The sequence below is a fragment of the Myotis myotis genome, unplaced genomic scaffold (assembly GCF_014108235.1).
Source record: "Myotis myotis isolate mMyoMyo1 unplaced genomic scaffold, mMyoMyo1.p scaffold_m19_p_1, whole genome shotgun sequence".
Taxonomy (NCBI): Eukaryota; Metazoa; Chordata; class Mammalia; order Chiroptera; family Vespertilionidae; genus Myotis; species Myotis myotis.
In genome coordinates, this window is record NW_023416313.1 from 140,748,961 (window position 1) to 140,773,621 (window position 24,661).

Genomic DNA, 24,661 nt, shown 5'->3' on the forward strand with positions numbered 1-24,661 from the left:
ACACCAGCCGTGTTTTGGAAAGCTTTTAAATCCTGCTCTTTTTTGTCATCTATGTCAAGTAGACTGATTTTAGTGGTTTTTAGTTTTTACAACCAAAAATACTAGTGAGAATTTCTAATTTTGTTATGTCTCTCATGAAGACTAGACATTTTAAGGATGTTTATTTTCTTCTACACTATTAAACTGTGATCTCTGGAAATTTATAGGACTACAGAATGCAATTAGTACCTAATGTATTTGTTTACTTTTATTTTTTAATTGCATTATTGGGGTGACATTGGTTAATAAAATTATATAGGTTTCAGGTGTACAATTCTACAGTACATCATCTGTATATTGTGTGTTCACCATCCCAAGTCAAGTCTCCTTCCATCACTACTTATCTGCCCTTTACCTTCTTTTACCTCCCTCCACCCCCTTTCCCTCTGGAAATCACCATAGTGTTGTTTGTGTGTAATTATTTTTTTAATCCCTTCAACTTTTCACCCATCCCCCGAAACCCACTCCTACCAATATGTTCTCTGTATCTATGAGTCTGTTTCTATTTTGTTTGTTAGTTTATTTTTTTCATTAGATTCGACATGTAAGTGAAATCGTATGGTACTTGTTTTTCTCTGACATTTCACTTAGCATAATACTCTCCAGGTCCATCCATGCTGTCACAAAAGGTAAGATTTCCTCTTTTTTTAAACGGCCAAGTAATATTCCATTGTGTAAATATACTACAGCTTTTGCATCTACTCATCTGCTGATGGACAGTTGGGATGCTTCCAAATCTTGGTTATTGTAAATAGTGCTGCAGTGAACATCAGAGTGAATATATTCTTTTGAATTAGTGTTTTGGGTTTCTAAGGATATATTCCCAGAAGTGGAATTGTTGGGTCATGAGGCAGTTCCATTTTTAATTTTTTTAAAACTATATATTTTTATTGATTTCAGAGAGGAAGGGAGAGAGAGAGAGAGAGATAGAAACATCAATGATGGGAGAGAATCATTGATCGGCTGCCTCCTGCACTCCCCCCACTGGGGATTGAGCCCGCAGCCTGGGCATGTGCCCTTGACCAGAATCGAACCCAGGACTCTTCAGTCCGCAGGCCGACGCTCTATCCACTGAGCCAAACTGGCAAGGGCCCATTTTTAATTTTTTGAGGTAACTTCGTACTGCTTCCCACAATGGCTATACCAATCTGCATTCCCACCAACAGTGCCCAAGGGTTCCCTTTTCTCCACATTCTCACCATCACTTGTTTATTGCTTTATTGATGATATCCATTCTGACAGATAGCTCATTGTGGTTTTAATTTGCATTTCTCTGATGACTAGTGATGTTGAGCATCTTTTCATATGTCTGTTGGCCACCTGTATATCCTCTTTGAAGAAGTGTCTATTCAGATCCTTTGCCCATTTTATAATTTGATTGCTTGTTAGTTTGTTTTTTGGTGTAGAGTTGTACAAGATCTTTATAAATTTTGGATATTCCTTATTGGATGTATCATTGGTGAATGTGTTCCCCTATTCAGTGGGTTGTCTTTTCAATTTGTTGATGGTTTCCTTTGCTGTGTCTAATGTAGTCCCATTTGTTTATAGTTTCTTTTGTTTCCCTTGCCTGTCAAGATATATCAGAAAAAAATATTGCTGAGAGAAATGTCTGAGATTTTACTGCCTATGTTTTCTTCTGGGATTTTTATGGTTTAAGTCGTTAATCCATTTTGAGTTTATTCTTGTGTATGGTGTAAGAACGTGGCCTAGTTTCTTTTTTTTCACATATTTGTCCAATTTTCCCAACACCATTTATTGAATAGGTAATTTTTAGCCCATTGTATGTTTTTGCCTCCTTTGTCAAATATTAATTGACTATACAGGTGTGTGTTTATTTCTGGGCTCTCGTGTTCCATTGATCTATATCTGTTTTTATGCTGGTACCATGCTGTTTTGATTGCTATTGCTTTGTAATATAGTTTGATATCAGGTAGCATGATTCTTCCAACTTTGTTGTTCTTTGTCAAGATTGCTATGGGCATTCAGGTTGCATATACATTTTTGGAATATTTGTTCTAGTGCTGTGAAATATGCCATTGGTATCAATAGGAATTGTGTTGATTCTATAGATTGCTTTGGGTAGTATGGACATTTTAATTATGTTAATTCTTCATATTCATGAACATGATATATGCTTCCACTTATTTGTATCTTCTTCAGTTTATTTCTTTAGTGTCTTATAATTTTTTTGAGTACAGGTCTTTTACATCCTTGGTTAAATTTATTCCTAGTTATAATCATTGCCAGGACACAGGATTTCTCTCTCAAGACTGAACCAAGTGTCAACAAAACAGAGATAATCAGGAGAAAAGCAGTGTAATGACAAAAAAGAAAGAAAGGCAGCTGAGAATGGTAGTTATGTCCTACAGCTTCCCCAGTGCATGTTGCTCATAAAACTTGCTTGCTTGGGTTTTCCTTAAAATACAGCATATTCATCTATCAAGTTACATTTTTATTTAAGTGAATGTAGGTCAGTTTCTGTTCCTTAAAGTCAAATCCCTCTGGCTAATAAAAAGAAATTATTATTAGGTGGGGTTTTTTTGTTTGTTTTTTATGCAATTGTAGATGAAATTGTTTTCTTAGTTTCTCTTTTGGATAGTTCATTATTGGTGTATAAAAGTGCAACTAATTTCTGGATATGTATTCTGTCTATTCGAATTTTCTGATTCTTCCTGATTTAGTTTGGAAGATTGTATATTTTTAAGCATTTGTCCATTTCATTCAGATTGTCCAATTTGTTGGCATATAGTTTTTCATAATATTTTCCTACAATCCTTTGTACTTCTTTAGTGTCAATTGTTATTTCTCTTTCATATCTGATTTTACTTATTTGGGTCTTCATTTTTTTTTCTTCTTGATGGGTAAAGTGAAAGGTTTGTCATTGTTTATCTTTTTAATGAACCACTTTTTGGTTCATTGATCTTTGGTATTGGTTTTTAAGACTATTTTATTTAATTCTGCTCTGATCTTTATTATTTGTATTTCTTCTACTCATTTTGGACTTTGTTTGTTGGTCTTTTTCTAGTTCCTTTAAGTGTAAAATTAGATAATTTATTCCAGATTTTTCTTTTTTCTTGAGTAGGCCTGTAATGCTAAGAGTTTCCCTCATAGGACTGCTTTTGCTGTGTCTCACAGAACTTGGCTAGTTGTGTTCTCATTTTCATTTGTTTCAAGCTATCTTTTGATCTCCTTGTTAATCCATTCATTGTTTTTGTAACGTGATTTTTAGCTTCCACACCTTTTGTGTTTTTGTTTTGTTTTTCTTGTGATTGATTTCTAGTTTTATACTATTATGGTCAGAGAAGATACACAATATGATTTCAATCTTAAGTTTATTGAGACTTGTTTTGTGTTGTAATGTGTCGTCTAGCCTAGAAAATGTTCTGTGTGCACTTGAGAAGAATGTATATTCTGCTGCTTTGGGGTGAAATGCTCTGCAGATATCAATTAATCCATCTGATCTAATGTGTTATTTAAGGCCCTTGTTTCCTTGTTGATTTTCTGTCTGGAAGATCTATCCACTGATGTCAATGGCGTGTTAAGATCCCTTACTATGACTGTCTTACTGTCAATCTCTCCCTTTATGTCCATCAAGATTTGCTTTGTATATTTAAGTTCTCCTGTGTTGGATGCATAAAGGGTTTTGCAAGGGTTATAGCCTCTTGTTTGATTGCTCCGTTACCATTATGTAGTGTCCTTCTTTGTCTCTTACTATAGTCTATATTTTAAAGTCTGTTTGGTCAGATACAAGTATTGCTACCCCAGGTATTTTTTTCTTTCAATTTTCATGAAATACCTTTTCCATCCCTTTACTTTTACTGTGTGTGTATAATTGATATGAGGTGAGTCTCTTGTAGACAGCATTTATATGGCTCTTGTTTTCTTATCTAATAAGCTACCCTATGTCTTTTAATTGAAGCATTTACTTCATTTACATTCACAGTGATTGTTGATAGGTACGTATTTATTGTCATTTAATTCTTTATAACTATGTTCCTCCTCCCCTCCTTTATTTTTCATTTAAAAAATATTTTTATTGATTTCAGAGAGGAAGGGGGAGAGAGAGAGAGAGAAACATTAATGATGAGAGAGAATCATTGATTGGCTGCCTCCTGGTTCATGTGCCCTGACCAGGGATTAAACTGTGACCTCCTGGTTCATAGGTCGACACTCAACCACTGAGCTACGCCGGCTGGGCCTCCCCTCCCTTTTTTTGCCTCCTCCTATTCTCCTACTTCTTCTCCTTCTCCTTGTTCTTCTTCTTCTCCTCTTTCTCCTCCTCCTTCCTTCCTCCTCCTCTTCCTCCTCCTCTCCTCCTCCTCCTCCTCTGTCTTTTTCAAGAAGACCCTCTAACATTTTTTGTAATACTGGTTTGGTAATAGTGATCAAGTCCTCTAGCTTTTTCTTGTCTGGGAAGCTCTTTTTTTCTCCTTCAATTTTAAATGATAGCCTTGTTGGGTAAAGTACTCTTGGTTGTGTAGGTGCTTGCTGTACATTAGTTTGAATATTTCATGCCTAATACCTTCTGGCCATAAATGTTTCTGTTGAAAAATCAGCTGACAGTCTAATGAGAGCTCCCTTGTAGGTAACTGTCATTCTCATTTAAATAAGTTTTCTTGCCCTTTTGCTGCTCTGTTTGATTGTTTTCTGTTACCTTGTCTTCCAAATTGCTGATTCAATCCTCTGCTTCATTCAACATACTGTTTATTCCTTTTAGGTATTCTTCATTTCAGATATTGTATTCTTCATTTCTGACTGGTTCTATTTTATGGTTCTATGTCCTTTTTCATGCTGTTCTAGTTCTTACTAAGTTCTTTGAGCATCCTTATAACCATTTTATTTGAACTCTATATCTGAGAAATTATTTGCTTCTATTTCATTTAGCCCTTTTTTTGGAAATTTCTACTGTTCTTTCATTTGGGGCATGTTTCTTTGCCTCCTCATTTTGGCTACCTCTTTTGTTTGTTTTTATGTTTTAGGTCAATCTGCTATGTCTCCCATTCTTGCTAGGGTGGCCTTACATAGTAGGTGTTCTGTGGGACCCAGTGGCACAGTCTTTTTGATCACCTGAGTTGAGTGTTCCAGAAATGTCTCTTTTGTGGGTTTAGGGTCCTGGCAAGGCCACCCTCTGAATTCCTGTCCAATTCAGGACAGACTAAACTGTGTGGCTTTGGGGCAAGAGGTACTCTTCCCCCATTATCCCAAAGTTGACCGTCCTGGTATTGACCACATAAAGTGGAATTCACCTTAGCAGGGTAGCACCTACCTCACGGGAGATCCACGAGCCCCATCTCCTGATTCCCTTTGCTCCTCCCTACTGAGGTTGGGCTCCTGGCAGAATCTGGGACAGACTGAGTTGTGTGTCTACAGCAGAGGCCATTTTCCCCTTGCATGTCAGACCAGTGCAGAGTTTTCCCTTCACAGGACCAAAGTGGGCCCGTAAACTCTGCCAGTCTCACCATGAGACATGGCCTCACCACTAAGTTGTATGAACACCCAGGGGGAGGCAATGAGACTTGGTATACCCTGGAACATTTGCAGAATAACCTCAAAGCCAGCACTAGCACCAAGTCTGAACCTGTATCAATCTGGTGAACATCACTCACCCTAGATAGTGACTCACTGAGAACTTACGTCATGAAACTTGAGTACCATCAGAGGCTCTTTCAGTGGCATATCAACAAGCAGCTGGCAGGAGGAGGCAGGTGGAGGTGGATTGCGGGGATGGGAGGGGCAGAGAAAAGGGGGGAGCTGGGACTTTCGCTGACCTGCCCCTGGGGCTGGGGCTGGTAAAAACAGCAAAAGGAATCAGGAGATGGGGCTCATGGATCTCCCGTGAGGTAGGTGCTACCTGCTGAGGTGAATTCCAGTTTGTGTGGCGTAAGAAGGTGGTCTAGTTTCTTTTTTTTCACAAATTTGTTTATCTTTTTAAAGACTACTTTTTGGTTCATTGATCTTTGGCCTCTATACCCCAGCCCTGGCAGCTGACACCTCATACTTCTGCAGGGCAAAAGCTCTGCATGGTGGGGCGACAGGGAGTTTAGAGGATGAGGCTGAGTTCATCCAGGCTGATGTCATAAGGAGAGTGCACCACCCAAGAAATACGGTGTCTGTGGTGTGGGAGAATGACTCAGCACTGAGATCCTGGTAGCCGTCCCTGTGTCTCTAGCAGGCTCCTGTCTCTCCCTGGTGGACAGAATCCCTGCCTGTTTTCAGTCAGATGTTATGTGGGCGCCTCTTCCTGGGTCTGGGGCTCTGGGCTGGGGAGCCCTGGCTTGGGGTTGGGAGCTCATTCTTCCCAGTGGGAACCTTTGCAGCTGAGATTTCCCTCTGGAATCTTAGCTTCTGCCTGTGGGAGCTGGGCCAGCCCTTTTTGCCTCTCTGCCCTTTCTACCTGTTTTGATGTAACTTATTCTATAAATCCTTGGTTATAAGACTTCTCTTCAGCTAGTCTTCTCTTCAACACTCTAACCACTGACCCACATAGACCATTTTTTTGTTATTTAATAAGTTTATACCTATTCCTGATACAGCATAATTTTCAGGAAATTTCATTCAGGTTGATTGCTCTGTATTTTAGTTGTAATTCCTGTTTGGTTTTGGGAGCAGATGAGTGTAGCTTCTACCTACTCACTGCCATCTTGGATCTACTGTCTCACTAATGTTTGTATCTATATAATAAAAGCTTAAGCGACCATTACAGAGGAATGACCAGAACGACTCGTCGCTATGATGCACACTGACCACCAGGGGGGAGACGTTCAACGCAGGAGCTGCCCCCTGGTGGTCAGTGTGCTTTCACAGGGGAAGCGCTGCTCAGCCAGAAGCCAGGCTCACACCTGCCGAGCGCAGCGGCGGTGGTGGGCGCCTCTCCCGCCTCTGCAGCAGTGCTATAGAGAGCAAGCTGGAGTGGTAAGGAGCCTGCTGCTAAGGAGCAGTGAGCCAAGCGGTAAGGAGCGAGGGGCCCTGGACTGTGAGAGGGATGTCTGACTGCTGGCTTAGACCCGATCCCCCTAAACTGGCAGTCAGATATCCCCTCAGGGGTCCTGGACTGCGAGGAGAAAGAAAATTAATACCTGGGTGCATTAGAGGGAAACTACAAAAAAAAAAAACAAAGACAGAGAACATCTTAAAAGTAGTCAGAAGAAAACCAGCAGGTGGACATCCCCCGAGCTGTCCCGAACTGTGAGAGGATGCAGGCCGGGCTGAGGGACACTCCCCCTCCCCAGGGCATGAATTTCGTGCACTGGGCCTCTAGTTTAAATATAATGGATAAAGTACTGAATATTTACATTAAGTAATATGAGTTACAAATTTATGCCACATTACGCAGATTTATATAATCCCTCTGCTTTGGTAAATTTACCATACTAGAAATTTATGGTTTTGTGGTTTTGAGTTGTCAAGGTTTAATCTATGCATATTTGTGTTTGTTTTTTAAATTAAAAAGTTGCCATCCTGCTTCAACCTCATTTTCTGGTATTTTTTTTTCCCCTGTAGATTTTTTAAAAACAGAATTAATATGTAGAAGATTATGCTGGCTCTTCCCCTTTGCTCTTAACTATTTCTTATAAGCAATACGAAATCAGCTATTACTTACCAGGCAAGTTTCAGGATGTTGTTTGTGCACACATGTATTCACCAATCTGTTCTTTGCACTGCCTATGTTTACCTTTGTTTTCTAGACTTGAATTGCCTTGCAAGTAATATTTTTTTTTTTTGTCTTTTAGCTTATTCTTATTTACCTTTGCTTTTTCACTCTTGTTGCAGGTCTTTAAAAAAGAACAACTGGCTATCTTATTAAATTTTTCTGTCATGTCACATTTCCTGTAAAAAGTGTATACCACTTGTTTTGTTGTTGTTCGTTTGTTTGTTTCTACGAGGTTTAGAAAGTATTTGCTAAAAATGTGTCTTATTGTCTTATTTTAAGTAGTCACTTAAAAATAAAAATGTTTAGCTTGATGATGGCCAGAGGGGAGGGGATTGTGAACTGGGTGAAAAAGGTGAGGAAATTAGGTAGTACAAATTGGTAGTTACAAAATAGTCACAGGGATGTGAAATGTGACAGGGAATATAGTCAATAATACTGTAATAGCTATGTATGGTGCCATGTGGGCACTGGAAATATCGGGGGGTCACTTTGTAAATTATGATTGTTTAAACTATGGTGTACTCCTGAAACTAATGGAAAATAGTATTGAATGTAAACTGTAATTGAAAAATCAAATTAAACAAAGAAACATATTTTTAAAAGGAGTTGTTAGCTTTATTAATATGAGTGTAAATGATTGTTTTTTTAAAAAAAATTTTTTTTGCCAATCCTCATCTGAGGATATTTTTCTCATTAATTTTTAGAGAAAGCTTGGGGAAGGGAGGGGGGAAAGACAGAGTCAGAGAGAGAGAGAAACAGCAGTGTAAGAGAGACACATCAATTGGATGCCTCCTGCACTCACCCTAGCCTGGGCTAGAAATTGAACCCATGGCCCTTCTGTGCACAGGCCAACGCTCTAACCACTGACCCACATAGACCATTTTTTTGTTATTTAATAAGTTTATACCTATTCCTGATACAGCATAATTTTCAGGAAATTTCATTCTTAGAGTATGTGAAAAGTGAATTTCTCTTTAAACCAGTATTACAACTATATTACAAACAGTATTACAGTTTATAGATTTGACCATCTTACATATAAATTTCAGTCTTGAGCAACCTAGTTTCAGGTAATTCAAGTTGGAAGATTAACTTGAAGCTTTGGATTTAGTTTTTTACATATTGACTACCTAAGATCATAGGTATATCCATGAGGTAAAAAAGTGATAACAGTTGTAGTAGGAAAGACTCAAGGTACAGTAAATAATTTAATTTCTATGTCCCATTCAAATATGAAAATTTAAGTTTGCTATGTATGGCAATCCATAAGGAAAAAACGGCTTTTATATGTCCACTGTATAGGTTAAGTCATTTAGGCCTAGGGAGTTTACAAGACTTGAGAAGCAGAATATAATGAGTTATTAAAAACTTAACAATTATTTTTTCCCTAAAATCCTACTATTCTGGCAGTCTTATTAATTGACTTAGTCTATGTATTTTGGTGTATTTTTTATTTAATAACAGGGCTCTGTAAACCCATAGTTGTTATTCTATAACAGGATGTTAAACTTCCTAATAAAATGGCTGGTTTAAAGGTAAATAGAGGAAAGGAGGTTAACATCAATTGGTTACCTCGCATACTTGCCCAGACCAGGGATCAAACCCGCAACCTTTTGGTATAAGGGACAGTGCTACAACTAACTGAGCCACCCAGCTAGGGCAGAAACTCTTAAAACTTAAAATACTTCTAATAGACTTATTTTTATACTGCTTTTTTTAAATGCTGTTTTTCTCTAGTTTGCTAGGAATAATTTTTCCCAGCCACAAGTATTTACTTAACCGGTTAACTGCCATGATAATTTGAATTTCATTAAAAAAGGTCCACCACTTGCATCTATAGATGCTTATGGTGTACAAATGGTTAAAACAAATAAGGTTTGTTACATTCAAGTAAAATAGCTCATGTGTCATGTTTAGCCAGATACACAGCAATGTATATTTTTCTTCTCCATGCTTGTTGCTGCTTTTATCCTATCTAATAATAGAGAAACATGGTAGTTAACCATAACTTCGCTACCCTTCCCATTGGCTAATCAGCGAGATATGCAAATTGACTGCCAGCCAAGATGGCAGCCGGCAGCCAGGCAGCTGAAGCGAACATGAACATGAGGCTTTCTTACTCCAGTGATGGAGGAAGTCAACGTTCCCCGCCGCAGCTCAGCTCTGAGCTCCGGATGAAACAATGTTGCAATTATAGAACCTAAACAAACCCCAGAAACCTGCTTTCAGCCAGCGCAGCCTCAGAGCTTAGAGCGGCCAGTGATGGCAACAGAGTTTCAATTATAGAATCTAAACATACCCAGGTACCTGCTTTCAGCCGGCAACGGCCTCAGAGCTGGAGCCTGCTCTCAGCTCCAGTGACAGCTATAGAAGGTAAATTAATCCCAGAATAAAAAAAAAAAGAAAAAAGGAGAGGCTGGGAGCTTCAGTCGCCCACCAGCCTGAAAACAGCCCTCAGCCCCTCACCCAGACTGGCCAAGCACCACAGTGGGGATGCCCACCCTGAAGGGTGTGTGACCAGCTGCAAACAGCCATCATCCCCTCATCCAGGCTGGCCAGGCACCCAAGCGGGACCCCCACCCTGATCCGGGACACCCTTCAGGGCAAACCAGCCAGCCCCCACCCGTGCACCAGCCCTCTATCCTATATAGTAAAAGGGTAATATGCAAACTGACCCTAACAGCAGAAGGACTGGGAATGACTGATCACTATGACACACACTGACCACCGGGGGGCAGACGCTCAATGCAGAAGCTGCCCTCTGGTGTTCAGTGCGCTCTCACATGGGAGGAGCTCTGCTCAGCCACAAGCCAGGCTGATGGCTGCCAGTACAGCGGTGGTGGTGGGAGCCTCTCCTGCCTCCTCAGCAGCGCTAAGGATGTCTGACTGCAGCTTAGGCCTGCTCCCCACTGGCAAGTGGACATCCCCCGAGGGCTGCCGGACTGCCAGAGGGATGTCTGATTGCCATCTTAGGCCCAATCCCCTGGGGAGCGGGCCTAAGCCAGCAGGTGGTCATCCCCTGAGGGGTCCCAGACTGGGAGAGGGCACAGGCTGGGCTGAGGGACCCTCCATTCCCCCCCCCCCCCCCAGAGCACAAATTTTTGTGCACTAGGCCTCTAGTTTTATCATAAAAAAAAAAATTTTTTTTTAATCACCTCTATAGAAATTCTTCAGTGGAGCTTGAAGGTTATTTGCTAATGTTAGTTGTAGACCAATGGAAGAAGGTAATGAGATGTTGAACCATGTGGGTGGGGTGGGGTGGGGCAGAGGTGGTGATTCTCTAATTGCCTTGTAGGGATTATTTGAGACTGTAATTTGGAACTATATTTATGTATTTATTGGACTAGAATGCTTCTCCATTGGTACAGTTACCCTCTGCATGCAGAATCAGTATGACAGAAGATGCATGAATGTTTTCATCAATAAAACAGCACTGACCTTTCCAGCTTGCACTTTTGAGTAATTTGCATGTATTCATTCATTTGCTTTTATGATGCTGACTAAATTAACATTTTTACAAAGATACAGTGATCTATTTTTTATAACACTAGATTTCTAATATCAGTCCATTGAAAGAACATCAGTTATTGAAAGAATAACCTTCAAATTTGTGATTCGTAGGAATGAAACACCATTTAACTGTTATTAGTATTACATGTTTAGAAATTTGTGAGATGGGCATTTAGAGTTTGAGGTGTAAATACCAAAACTGAGACTGTGCCCACCAGTTAGTACATTTTTATTATGATTATGTAAAGCTATAAGAGTTTATGCCAACAGCTTGCATTGCCAATTGCTGATTTTTTTTCTTTTAATAATATGCTGAATGTAGATAAAGATGACCTCTCCCCAACTACTGAGGTTTGGGATGTAGACCAGGGACTAATAAGTAAACTGAAGGAACAGTACAAGAAGGAACGAAAGGGGAAGAAAGGGGTGAAGAGTAAGTGCAGATTCTATTATAATTTTTATGTACCAATCTTTGAGACAAAAATCTTAAATTCTGTTTTTTGTTTGTGTGTACATTTTTTATTTCATAAAGGGGGCAACTAACTTTTTAATTTTGTTATATAATTGAAATTTATTTGAATATAATTTAGGATGTATTATTGATCAAGTGAATAAATCATCTTAAATACTGGATAAGAATAAAGGAAAGATTTCAAGGTAGTGTTTTGTTTTGGTTTTTTTTTTGGAAGCTTTAAAAAGTTTACCAAATTGTAAGAAATGATGGCCTTGGAATTAAAAATAATAGAAAATGGTTCAAAGGGAGAAAGTATAAATTTATTTATTTTTGTTACATAGGGTTTATAGTTACAACCAACTCATAGCCAGGCTACATTTCCTAGTTTGGGAATCCTGAAGTACAGTGATTAGGAAAGCCCTTTTCTTAATTTTAGCTTTCTGATCTTAATCTAACCCCAAACAACAGCAAAGAACTCTCTCCTAGTACTATTTTCTTGGCCACTGTGGTAGAGGGAAGGCCAGAGGAGAGTGTAGTGGTGGCAGTAGGATTTGTTTAGTCAATAGCTGAGTGTCTTTTGTTGCCTTGATATATTTTTCAATATGTGTATCCTGGCTAATATTCTATAAAAGTATAAATTTAGCTATAGCACCTCTCAAAGAAGTAATTCATTTTTGTTAAACTTTTAAAAGGTACCTGAAAGATATAGTCTGACCTGTAACAATTAAATGGAGAAACTTGAAACTTATTTTTGGTATAATTTTGAACTGTTCATTGATTCCTGTTGTTGTTAATCCTCACCTGAGTTGTATTTTTTTCATTGACTTTTTTTTTCTTTTTTTTTGAGAGGGAGAGAGAGAGGATGGGGGAGACACTGATGTGAGAGAGACACATTGATTGGTTGCTTCCTGTATGACTGAGGCTGGGGATTGAACCTGCAACCCAGGTATATGCCCCTGATCAGGAATCCAACCCATGACCCTTCGGTTCACAGGCCTTCACTCTAACCACTGAGCAATGCTAGCAAGAGCTAGTCTAGCTTTTTTAACCATCAAGGAGAAAACAGTGTATGACAGAGGCAAAAACCATATAAACAGTCTGTCATATTTTTTTCTCTGTTGACAAAAAAAAATAGTTTATAAAATGGCAGGTATAATGAAAAATGGTGTAATTTCCCTCAGTAAAGCATTTTCACTATGGTTTAATTTATTGTGGAAGCTAATAAGTGGCATTTGAGAGATTCAGCTGTTGAGGTAATTTTAAGAAGTTTGAGACAATATGGTGAACTGCTTATTGTGTTTTAAAATACTTAGTGCTGGACAGGGCTGTGTTCAGCTCTAAAATCACTTACCTATGTATTTCATGCATGTTGAATATAAAAGTACTTTTGCATGATTAACTATTTTAATATAGATACAATGGCATTAGAATTTTAGGGATTGAGTCTTTTTCCCCCCCAAGAAACCAATTAGTTTATTTTAATATTACATTACTTATTTTATGTCTTATTCATAAACTGACTTATTTGTTGAAGGTTTCTTTAGAAAATGTTAGATAATGTTGCTTTTAATTAAAATACCCCCTTTTTCCTGATAGTATATAATTAGATCTATGCCTTTGTGAGGTTAAGAAATAAGATTAATGTGCCGAAGCCGGTTTGGCTCAGTGGATAGAGCGTCGGCCTGCGGACTGAAAGGTCCCGGGTTCGATTCCGGTCAGGGGCATGTACCTGGGTTGCGGGCAGATCCCCGGTGGGAGATGTGCAGGAGGCAGCTGATCGATGTTTCTCTCTCATCGATGTTTCTAACTCTCTATCTCTCTCCCTTCCTCTCTGTAAAAAATCAATAAAATATATTTTTTTAAAAAAAGAAATAAGATTAATGTTTTATTTTTAAAAAGTACCTGTTTAAGAAATACTAGAAGCAGATGATCTAAACAAAAATTTAAAATCCTCATAAAATTTTAATTTGTTTTAAAGGATCATAGTATGTAAAGTTTTGTTAGTTGCCTACTTAGCTACTAACTTATAGAAAACATTTTATATAAATGAATATTCCTCTGTTTAGCGTTTTTAATTTTTTTTTTAAGCAAGGTACCCTGTTGACAACCAAAATATTGGAAAACCTAATATGTGAAAGGGGTAAAAGAGAACTGCTGTGATTAAATCAGAAGCTGGGGAACCTGCCTTGCCTCGAGGCTCTCATGTCTCAATACAATTTTGTTATCCAGATCTGCGCTGTATTATTCAGCCAGCCCCCTTTAATTTTAACTTGTATCTGTTTTTTCAAAAATTGAACTAACTTTGCTTATTATAACCATAAAAATAACACATGCTGTTATTCAGACAATTTAAGAAATATATAGAAACAAAGAAAAAGTCAAAATCACCTGCATTTCTATCACTTAGAGATTAGTATTTGGCATGGTATATATATCCTTCCAACTTTTTCTTTTCTTTCTTTTTTTTTTTAAATATATTCTATTGATTTTTCACAGAGAGGAAGGGAGAGAGACAGAGAGTCAGAAACATCGATGAGAGAGAAACATCGATCACCTGCCTCCTGCATACTCCCCACTGGGGATGTGCCCGCAACCCAGGTACCGGAATCGCACCCCCTGACCGGAATCGAACCTGGGACCCTTCAATCCGCAGGCTGACGCTCTATCCACTGAGCCAAACCGGTTTTGGCAAACTTTTTCTAAGTGTGTTTATATGTAAACCTCCTTTTTTAATTTTTCAGCAAGGATATCATATTATTTTTAACTCATTTCCCCCTTAGTTTTATAGTCATCTTAAATAAAATATAATTTTAGTGTTTACACGGTATTGCATTTTGTTGATTTAGCCTACCCTCCACTATTTAAACTTTTAGAATGTTTCTCATAATTAATGTTTTTGTAAACATCAGTATTTTAAGGTTGCCTATATATAGATATAAAGATGAAGTTTCCAACAAAATGTCTCAGAATGAACTAGGCAATAATAAATTCTTTTTTATATTTAGATAAATAAAAGCTCTTTCCTCTTGAATATAGAGTTCAGTAAGAAAATGTTGGTTTTGAATCCCTCCCATAGTGATAAAACTTAAGGAAATAAAAAAAAACTTTTTTTATATATAAATTTTATTGATTTTTTTTTTACAGAGAGGAAGGGAGAGGGATAGAGTCAGAAACAGCGATGAGAGAGAAACATCGATCACCTGCCTCCTGCATACTCCCCACTGGGGATGTGCCCGCAACCAAAGTACATGCCCTTGACTGGAATCGAACCCGGAACCCTTGAGTCCGCAGGCCGACGCTCTATCCACTGCGCCAAACCGGTCAGGGCTAAAAAAAAGCTTTTAAAAAATTGATCAGCCCTAGCCTGTTTGGCTCAATGGATAGAGCGTCAGCCTGCAGACTCAAGGGTCCCAGGTTCGATTCCGGTCAAGGGCACGCACCTTGGTTGCGGGCACATACCCAGTAGGGACTGTGCAGGAGGCGGCTGATCGATGTTTCTCTCTCATCGATGTTTCTAACTCTTTATCCCTCTCCCTTCCTCTCTGTAAGAAATCAATAAAATATATATTTAAAAAAAAAATTGATGGTTCATAAGCTTAAAATGGAATTATTCCACGCAGACCATCATATTAATACTGATATACAATTTCACATGAAAAGATAACTCATAAATTTTCTTAGCAGTCTTATTACCTGTATTTTTGTTTTTATGCTGATATTTTCCCAGATGTAGCTTTATACAAGTTAGAATAATTCATAAGCTGTAGCCTTTGATTTTCTTTTTTCTTTATTCCAAAATGTGAATGATTCATATCTACTGGATCTTAGCACTAAGTTTCTATAGATTTTTTTTGTCCAACTTCTTAGAGGGAAGAAAATTATTTGCCAACTTTACCATATGGAATCAATAGTCGTAAACCAATCTAACTACCCTTTTACTGGAAAGGGAAAAAATGGCAAAAATATCTATGAGCTTTTTAACTTTGTAAAGACTCAGTCATGATTTGACTCTTTAATAGAAAGTCTTCTAAAATCAAGAGCTAAGATGCTAACATTTATCTGTTCATTCCACCCCACCCTTTCGTCCCCCTATCTGAAGCCAAAAAAAAAAAAAAAATGACTTAAAAGTGACAACTTTATCTTGGATGATAGATACAGTTCAGTGTTAATTTCTTGCTAAGCGAGGTATGCATGAAGAGCTCTACTTTATCAATACTTCCAAAAGGCAAGACTATGAACCTAAAGAGACTTGAGGCGGTTATTTTTACCTCAGGCTTCAAAAGGGTTAAGCTTCCTTTTCCTTTTAACTTTTTACTTTGCTATAATTTTAGGCTCAGGAAAAGTTACAGGAATAGTGCAAAGAGTTCCATGTACCTTTTATCCAGGTTCCCCAAATAATAACATTTTACCATATTTGCTTTATCCTTTTCTCTTTGAAAAATGTACAGTTATTATTTTGAACAGCTCAGAAAACTGAGTGTTATAGACATGTTGCTCCTTAAATACTTTAGAGTTCTTTACCTAACTACTAAGAAATTCTCTTACATAACCTCAGCACAATGAAGAAAATCAGGAAATTAACAATGATACAATATTATCTAGTTTAAAACTCCATTTTCTTTTTATTTTTTAACTAGAGGCCCAGTGCACGAAATTTGTGTACGGGTAGGGTCCCTAGCGGCTTCCTGCTGCCAGCCAGGGCCTCACTTCCCCGGCTGCCGGCTGCCTGCCGGGTTCTTCCTTTATTCCGTGCCACCCCCTGGTGTTGAACTCCCAAGGGGACACTTTGCATAGTAGGCTTTTATATATATAGATCCTCACCTGAGGATATATCTATTGATTTTAGAGAGAAGAAGGGATGGGAGAGAGAGAGAGAGATTGATGTGACAGAGAAACATAGATCTGTTGCCTCCCCCACATGCCCCGATCAGGGATCAAAACCACAACCTGGGTATGTGCCCTGATCAGGAATTGAACCCACAACCTTTTGGTGCATGGGACGACATTCAAACCAACTGAGCCATCCAGGCAAGACCTTTCATTTTTTAATAATTTCTGTAATTGGGGGAGGGAGTGAGGAGGAAGTTCTAAGTTAATTAGTTTTCTTAAAATCTTGATCAGGTAGGATTTTTTGGGCTTCCTATGCTTTCCATTTTTTTCTGCATATAATAAAAATATGTAAATCAATAACATATTTGTAATATGTAAATCATGATTTGAAGCAAGCATGAAGCATCTGTAACCTCTAAAATATGAGGGAATTTAAAAATCTTTTAAGACTTCCTTTGATACTTGTCTGTTTCAGTTTTCAACATGGAAAGTTTAAATTGTAATACATATTTAACAAGTGATCTTATTCTTATGGTTTATTGTTACTCCTATGCTATTTATACCTATAAAGTTGATGCTTATTTCATTTCCTTTAAAAGATTTAGAGGCTTTCCCTTTTCAAAGATTCACATTCTGAGAATATGTACATGGTTCTTAGTGATTGACTTGTCTTAGTTTTCTTACTGATTCTAATATATCCTAACTTTCCTGTCTTTTCCATTTATAGAATATGATTTATCTGTCATTTCTCTTCTCTCCTTTATTGGTGTTATAGAATTTCTATACATCATCTGACTTGATTATCAATACATTGGAAAAGGGAAAACTTAACTTTTTAAGTATTTCTTTTAATAATGAGGAAATCAGAGTTTATGGGTAAAGCAGGTTTTTCAAATTTGGAAAAAGTGAAAACACATTTTGGGTTGGTTTGTTAATGAAAAACTTGTGTGAATGTGGCAGGAAAATATCCACAAAAACACCAGGGAAAGTTAATTGTTTGTTGCACCCTCATAAAAAAAATCATTTGTACTTATTTCTTTGTTAATTTTTCAAAATAGTTTATTAAGTTGGAAAAACTCATGCTTTATTCTTTGTTATTAAATATTAACCTTAAACACCAACATTTCTTGTTGTTTTAGTGGTACTTTCTGTGTCTATGAGTTTATAGAACTTTAGTTCAGTGACAGAAGGCTCAATTATATATGTATAAAACAATATATTTATAGTAACATTCACAGAAATATTGAATATCTTAAATATTTAAATCATTTTAATGTTTTGGGGGGATGACATGGAAAACTGAAGACATCTTTAATTATTTGAGATTTTTGTAACTGGAAATTCTTTAAAATCCTGTTTTGCTAGTAAGTTGGTTTTAGAGGCTGCAGACAAGTAAAGTGGTAGCCATTAAAAGAACCCCTACTGCTGACATTAATTTACAAGGGTCAACAGGACAAAACTCTATGACATCATAGCTGATCTGGGACATGATGAGCTGCCCCACATCCCTTCAGGAATCATTAATCAGTCTAGTTCATCCACTACTAGAATGACTGATTATGAAGGTGCAAAAGCAGAGGAAGGTATAAAGTTTAGCTACCATTTTATTTACATTGCAGGAGATGTTAATTCCAAGTCACATCTCCTTAGTATTGTAATTTGCTGCTGTTTTAAAATGCTGAAGATGACTTTATTTTTTTTATTTTAAAATATATTTTTATTGATTTCAGAGAGGAAGGGAGAGGGAGAGAGAGAATCATTGATTGGCTGCCTCCTGCACACCCCACGCTGGGGATTGAGTCCAAAACCTGGGCATATGCCCTGATTGGGAATTGAACCGTGACCTCCTGGTTCATAGCTCGACACTCAACCAGTGTGCGACACTGGCTGGAATGAAAATGGCTTTAAATCATCATCATAGAACATGTTGGGCAAGCTCGTGATGTAATTGTCTAAGAGAATTTTGAAATTTTTTGCTTCTGTGTCTTTCTTTTGGGGTGTGTGTGTGTGTGTGTGTGTTGTTAATCCTCACCCGAGGATATTATTTCCACTGCTTTTCAGAGAGAGTGGAAGGGAGTGGGGAGAAGAGAAAGAGAGAGAGAGAGAGAAACATCAATTTGAGAGAGAGACATTGATTGGTTGCCTCCCACATGCACCCGGACTGAGGGTAGGGAGCAAACCTGCTACCCTTTGGTGGGCAGGCAGATGCTCCAATCACTGAACCATACTGGCTAATTTTAGGTAGAGTTGTTTTTATCCCAGGGGTCAATTCAGAGAACCTCTCAGAAATCTAACTTTAGCTTTCAGAAAATAGCAATTTAAAAAATCATTTTAGAATAAGGCAGCATCTTATTCTTTAACTTGGTACCAAGTATACTTGGTAATGAAACTAGAAATGTGCATGAAATGAAAGTACTACTTAGGCATTTTTTTGTTTTCCAGAATTGATTTTAGCTGAAGATACGTTTATATATTTCAGTTATTTATAATTTAGGTGCAGATACTTATAATTCTAAGTAATGAGACTGAATTCTTACCAAGGGCTTACTGTGACATGATCCCATATAATAAAAGGCTAATATGCAAATAGACTGAATGGCAGAACAGCCAGTCACTATGACGTGCACTGACCACCAGGGGGGCAGATGTTCAATGCAGGAGCTGCCCCCTGGTGGTCAGTGCACTCCCACAGGGGGAGGGCCTCTCATCCAGAAGCCGGGCTCACGCTGGCGAGCACAGCAGTGGTGGCAGGAGCCTCTCCCGCCTCTGTGGCAGTGCTAAGGATAAGGATGTCCGACTGCCATCATAACAATGTACCTACCTATATAGTTTAAATTTAAAAAATTTGGCTCTCAAAAGAAATTTCAATCGTTGTACTGTTGATATTTGGCTCTGTTGACTAATGAGTTTGCCAACCACTGCCCTCGGGCTTCCGGACTACGAGAGGGCGCAGGCCTGCCTGAGAGACCGCCTTCTTCCCCCGCCCCGCCCCCACCCCACCCCCCAGTGCATGAATTTCATGCACTGGGCCTCTAGTATAAGATACTTAATTATCTAATAATTTGGCATATAGATTTTAATTTCATTGATATTTCTGTTTTCGCTATGTAACAGAATTTGATGCCTCAGTCAAAAAATTTTAATACATCCGTTCTCCTTTAGGAGTTCTCTAGTAGCACATTTTTCTTACAGTTAAACTTAAATAATTTTGCGTTTTTTTTTTCTCTTAGAATCATATCTGCATGCAGATATATGACAATTACAGATTATGGCGAGAAATAATAAAGCCAAACAAAACATATTAATGCATGAAAAGTAAAATAGTCTGTTGACTTTTCCAAATCTATTTTCTGCTATTGAGCTATTTTCCTGTTTTACATCAGGAAGTGTTTTCTAAAATCCACATACCAAATCCATTATTTTTCATTTTATGCATTTCAGGTGGTTTATCTTCTTTAGCTTTTGGGTTGTTTTGCCAAATAATGCATAGGTAAACTTGCTAAAATTTTTGTAGTTTGTGTTGTACATTAAACTGTAGATTTTGCATTTAAATCAATTTAGTGCTCTCTATGTGTGCTTATGTGTGTGTCCTTTAAAAAAAAAAAGTGAGTCAGTGATATAACTCTTAATGGTGGAAGGAATAGGAAATGGGGAGCTAAGTACAAACCTATTTGTAAATCTTAGCATTTATTTTAAAAGAAGCAAATTCAGTCTCTACATAAAGCTAAGAAAGAAACAGAGTTCATAATCTCTTTTTTTTTTTTTAGTGGCAACCTCCAACTTCATACTTTCCTGTTGAAGTCCATGTCATACATCATTTTGTAAAGACAAAATGTCTGTTTTCAGAAAGAGAAAGTTCTGTATTACAACCTTTCAGACTATTTTTAGTAAAGACTTAAGATATACCATGTCAACACTGAATCAGTTATTGGGCTGTGTTCTTTAGTTTTGATAAAATTGAAGGAGGAAGAAGAGTTTGATTATGTGAGCTACAGAGGTTTCCTTGGTCATTAAGTGTCTATAAAAAGGAGGATTAGTTACAAAAGGATCTTGTTGTAAGATCCCATTTGGGACCCTAATATTTCCATAAAGGGAAATGATAATAGTATTGTTTAATTGCTTGATGAAATCTTTTAGGCTATTAATAAAAAGTGTCATAATTTTCATCATTAAAAACTGCTTTTAATAATTTTATTTTTCTTTGAATTGCCAATGACATTTTTATGCTTATGTGATTATGTGCTATAAGTAATTGTATTAACATTAATAAAATGAATTTATAGAATACAAATTAATTTCCTCTATAAGAAAACAAGAGTGAATAAATTGAATATTTACTGTGATTATCACATCCACAGTGGTGATGAGTGATTATGGAAAGTAGAAATATAGCTTAAAAGATTTTTTCACATATATATGTAATAAACGCTGAGTGAGCAGCATAGCTTGCTATATATATATATATATATATATATGTAATTATATGTGTGTTTAGCGATTGAGAAATGTAGTCATATGACTAATTAGAAATGGATACAAATACCAACTTTTTGTTTAAAACTCCAATAAAACTAGCCCGGATAGCCCAGGCACTTCCCTTCACATGCCCCTACATTGGTCAACAACTGATTAGAAATATCTTTGTAAAAAGAATATGTAATAATGCAAATTAACTTATTATGTTAAAGTTATTTTATTAGGCTTTTATTGAGATTTGTATAATTGTGAGTGGAAGGAATTGTGGCATTTTGTTCTAACATTTCTTATAAACAAATTATGAGCTTAAAAGAAATATATGACCTTGTACTGGCTAAAAATGCTTTGAGTAAATAGTACCAAATGAATTTTTATATAATTGTTCTTAAACATAATTTTAAAATATTGAGTTTATTGTTCTTAGCTGCTTTGGTATTACCAATAATTGCATACTAAATATTGGTAGGAAGGGTCAGTACTCTATACATTATTCAGTTTCAATTAGTATAATCATTCAAAAATTAAATACTACTAGTATCCCTATGTATATTTTCTATCAAATTTACTCTAGATTAGCTGTTGACTCACAGCTTCATTTTAGCAGTGTCATGTAAGATTTGATTTGAGTCAAATTATATAGCTTACTTTTATATTATTGCTTACTTTAATAAATAATAAGATAGTGTAAATATAGATTAATTTTACTTTTGCTATAGTATTTATCTAGGAAAAGTTGACTTGTATCTTAATTTTTTTCAGTAGTTGTGTTAATGATGACTGACAAGTGTTATACCTGTTGTTTCCTATAGTGTATTAAATTTGTATCACTCAAATTTTTCAAAATAGATAATTAGCTTGAGTTTTTATATACTGTTTTCCTTTTAATTTTGCTCATGAATTTTAAATTTGTTTTGATATATTGAGTTGTTTTTTATTACAGTGACTTGTGTACTTTCCCCTGGCATCTTAAGCTTAAAATTTTGCTTTCAAAGCATGTTTGCAATGATAACTGAGAATTATTGCTTATACTATAACTGTTATAGCAAAATATTTATATATTAGTATAGTTATTCTAATTATGGCAGTGTTTGATTTTAATTGCTCAAAGTATTATAAATTTAACTTAAAATTCTATAGTTATTTTATTTTAGAAGTATCATAGTAAATAAAAGGGAAGTTAAAATAAACAATTGTAGTCAAATCTTGAAAGCTGGAAGGCATTCTAAATATCACATGGATTAACCTTTTGCAGAAAGGAAATTGACATTGTTGGTGGTAGAACTGCCCTCTTTCTAGACCATTGCTGTTATTGGAGGAATTTGAGCGATTTAAGGCTTCATTTCAGGAAATTGATACATGGCATTATAGATGGAGATAATTTAATTTGAATGCTTATATTAATTTTTATCAGGAACTAGAATACCTAGCACTTCTAAGCAAATAGGATGCAAAGCGAAAGGACTTCCCAACAATTTACAATATTTAAAAAATACTATAGTTATAATTGTACTGAAGTGATAAAGTGATTTAAATAGAGCTTTTGTGCCCCACCTCCCACCCTGGAATAATATATCTAATATACATTTATTTGCTTTGTGGGAGATTTTGTTGTAGTTCCTAAATAAACATTTATTTTTTACTATTTAGTAATAGGATTTTTTGAGTGGAAGAAATAAGGAGGGAAGTGGGAAGATAAAATTTATATTACTGTATTATAACTGTTAAGTGCTTACATTTCCCCCACAATATTGTCTTATACTGTATGATTTTTCAGCATTTAAGAAGCGGTTTTGTTCTTTATAGCTGAACCAATAACGTTTCCATCTGGAGGAGGCAAGTCATTTATTATGGGTTCTGATGATGTTTTGTTAAGTGTACTGGGCCTTGGAGACCTTGCAGACTTGACGGTAACAAATGATGCAGACTATAGTTATGATGTAAGTGCAGTTTTTAATTTTTTATTTTTAATTTTTTAATGATTTAATAGAAGGCTCCTTATTTTTGGAAACATTTATAAAATAGAATTAATATCAAGGTGCATGGAAAAGATAAGTTTGTGTGTCAATATGTTGAGTTGAAGTGACATGTAGTTGTGTGTTTTTTTAATAACTAGTTTCTTTGTGGTGGTTAAATTTTTCTTAGGTATTGTGGTGGATTAGTTAGGAGTTTGGGATGATTGATTATCTTAAAATACTGATCAATAAATATCTATCTTGAGTAGTCAACTCTCAATTATTTATTCAAGTTAAGCCATATTTCAATGTTAAGGAGAAAAATAGCCTGATCACTTCAGGACACTTCTTAAAAAGCATGTTTTATTTTGGAACTTTTATTTTTTTAAGGATAATGTTCAAGTTAGCTTGTTGCCATTTCCTGATTTTCAGTCCTTCATTTGAGGGATTGGGGGAGGATGGAGGGGAAATGGGAAGGACAGTGTTAGTGGTAAAACTAGTCTGGGATTAAATTTTTTATATACAGTAAACATTCAATTGAGAGTTAACTAAACTTGTTTAACTTTTATATAATGAATTTGCAGTTTTCAGCAAATGTTTTGTTTTTTAACGAATTCATTTTTTTCTACATTTTATAAAGTACATAGGGGACTAAATTCTAGTAAACTTGACTAGTTTGGGAGAGAGTTCATAGCCTATTTTACAGATGGAGAAATGATGATAAAAAGATTAACCTCATGTCAGTATCAACAGTAATGATGAACATATTCTTAAAGTGTCTTTAGTTCAAACTTTTGGGAAGTACCTTAACTTGCTGCCTTTAAAAACTTCACGTTGCTAATTTTCTGAATGACAACTGTACTATTAATATTGTACTCTTGGATTTTTGGTAGTAATTTATTTAATTTTTATTGTTTTCATATAAGGTATTGTAGCATGGTAGTTCTTTGTTCTCATCTGATATTTCCTAGGACCTTTGAGTTTAGCTTGATGATTAGGTAAAACAGATTGAGGGACTCCATTTGATGTAGGTATTTGAAAGCTAATGAAATTATTCTTAGTTCTTATTAAATGATAAAGATTTATTATAAAGCTTTAAAGGTACATTAAATTTCTACTAGACAGTTTAGCAAAGCAGTTTAACATATATGTTTTAAACACACCAAAACAAATAAAAATTCCACATGTCTATTAATTTACTACTTTTACCACTAAATATTGTGCTTTTTCTTTTTAGTTGCCTGCCAATAAAGATGCCTTTCGAAAGACATGGAACCCCAAGTATACACTACGTAGCCATTTTGATGGAGTCCGGGCATTAGCTTTTCATCCTGTAGAACCTGTTCTAGTTACCGCTTCTGAGGATCATACTCTGAAACTTTGGAACTTGCAAAAAACAGTTCCTGCCAAAAAGTAAGTATTTTAACGGTAACCTATGTTTTTTTTCCTTCCAGATTTGTCAAAAATTAGAAGTAATTATTTTTTATGGTCCCATATCATGCATGCACTCAATTTGATCTTACCTAATGATTCTTGAATATCAGCCAATGGTTTACGATTATTTAATTGTCTTCTCTCCCAACCTTTCTCTCCCCCTACCCCCTTTTAGGAGTGCCTCTTTAGATGTAGAGCCTATCTACACATTTAGGGCCCACATGTAAGTTTTATTTTATCCATAAATCTTATAAAATTGTAGTAATGTTTGTTTTATATTAGAAAAGACAGTACTTGATTAGTATTTTATTTTAT

General features: G+C 36.3%; 1 protein-coding gene across 2 annotated transcripts in view; it reads left to right on the forward strand.

Moving 5' to 3' along the window:
- Window positions 1-24,661, forward strand: part of STRN3 (striatin 3) — a 98,149-nt gene that overhangs the window by 52,255 nt on the left and 21,233 nt on the right. The window contains exons 8-11 of one of the 2 annotated variants that reach the window (XM_036353873.1): window positions 11,523-11,633; window positions 22,764-22,897; window positions 24,150-24,325; window positions 24,522-24,569. In XM_036353873.1, the coding sequence (XP_036209766.1) occupies window positions 11,523-11,633; window positions 22,764-22,897; window positions 24,150-24,325; window positions 24,522-24,569 (469 nt within the window). The remainder of the gene's footprint in view (window positions 1-11,522; window positions 11,634-22,763; window positions 22,898-24,149; window positions 24,326-24,521; window positions 24,570-24,661) is intronic. The other variant, XM_036353882.1, reaches the window with a different exon arrangement.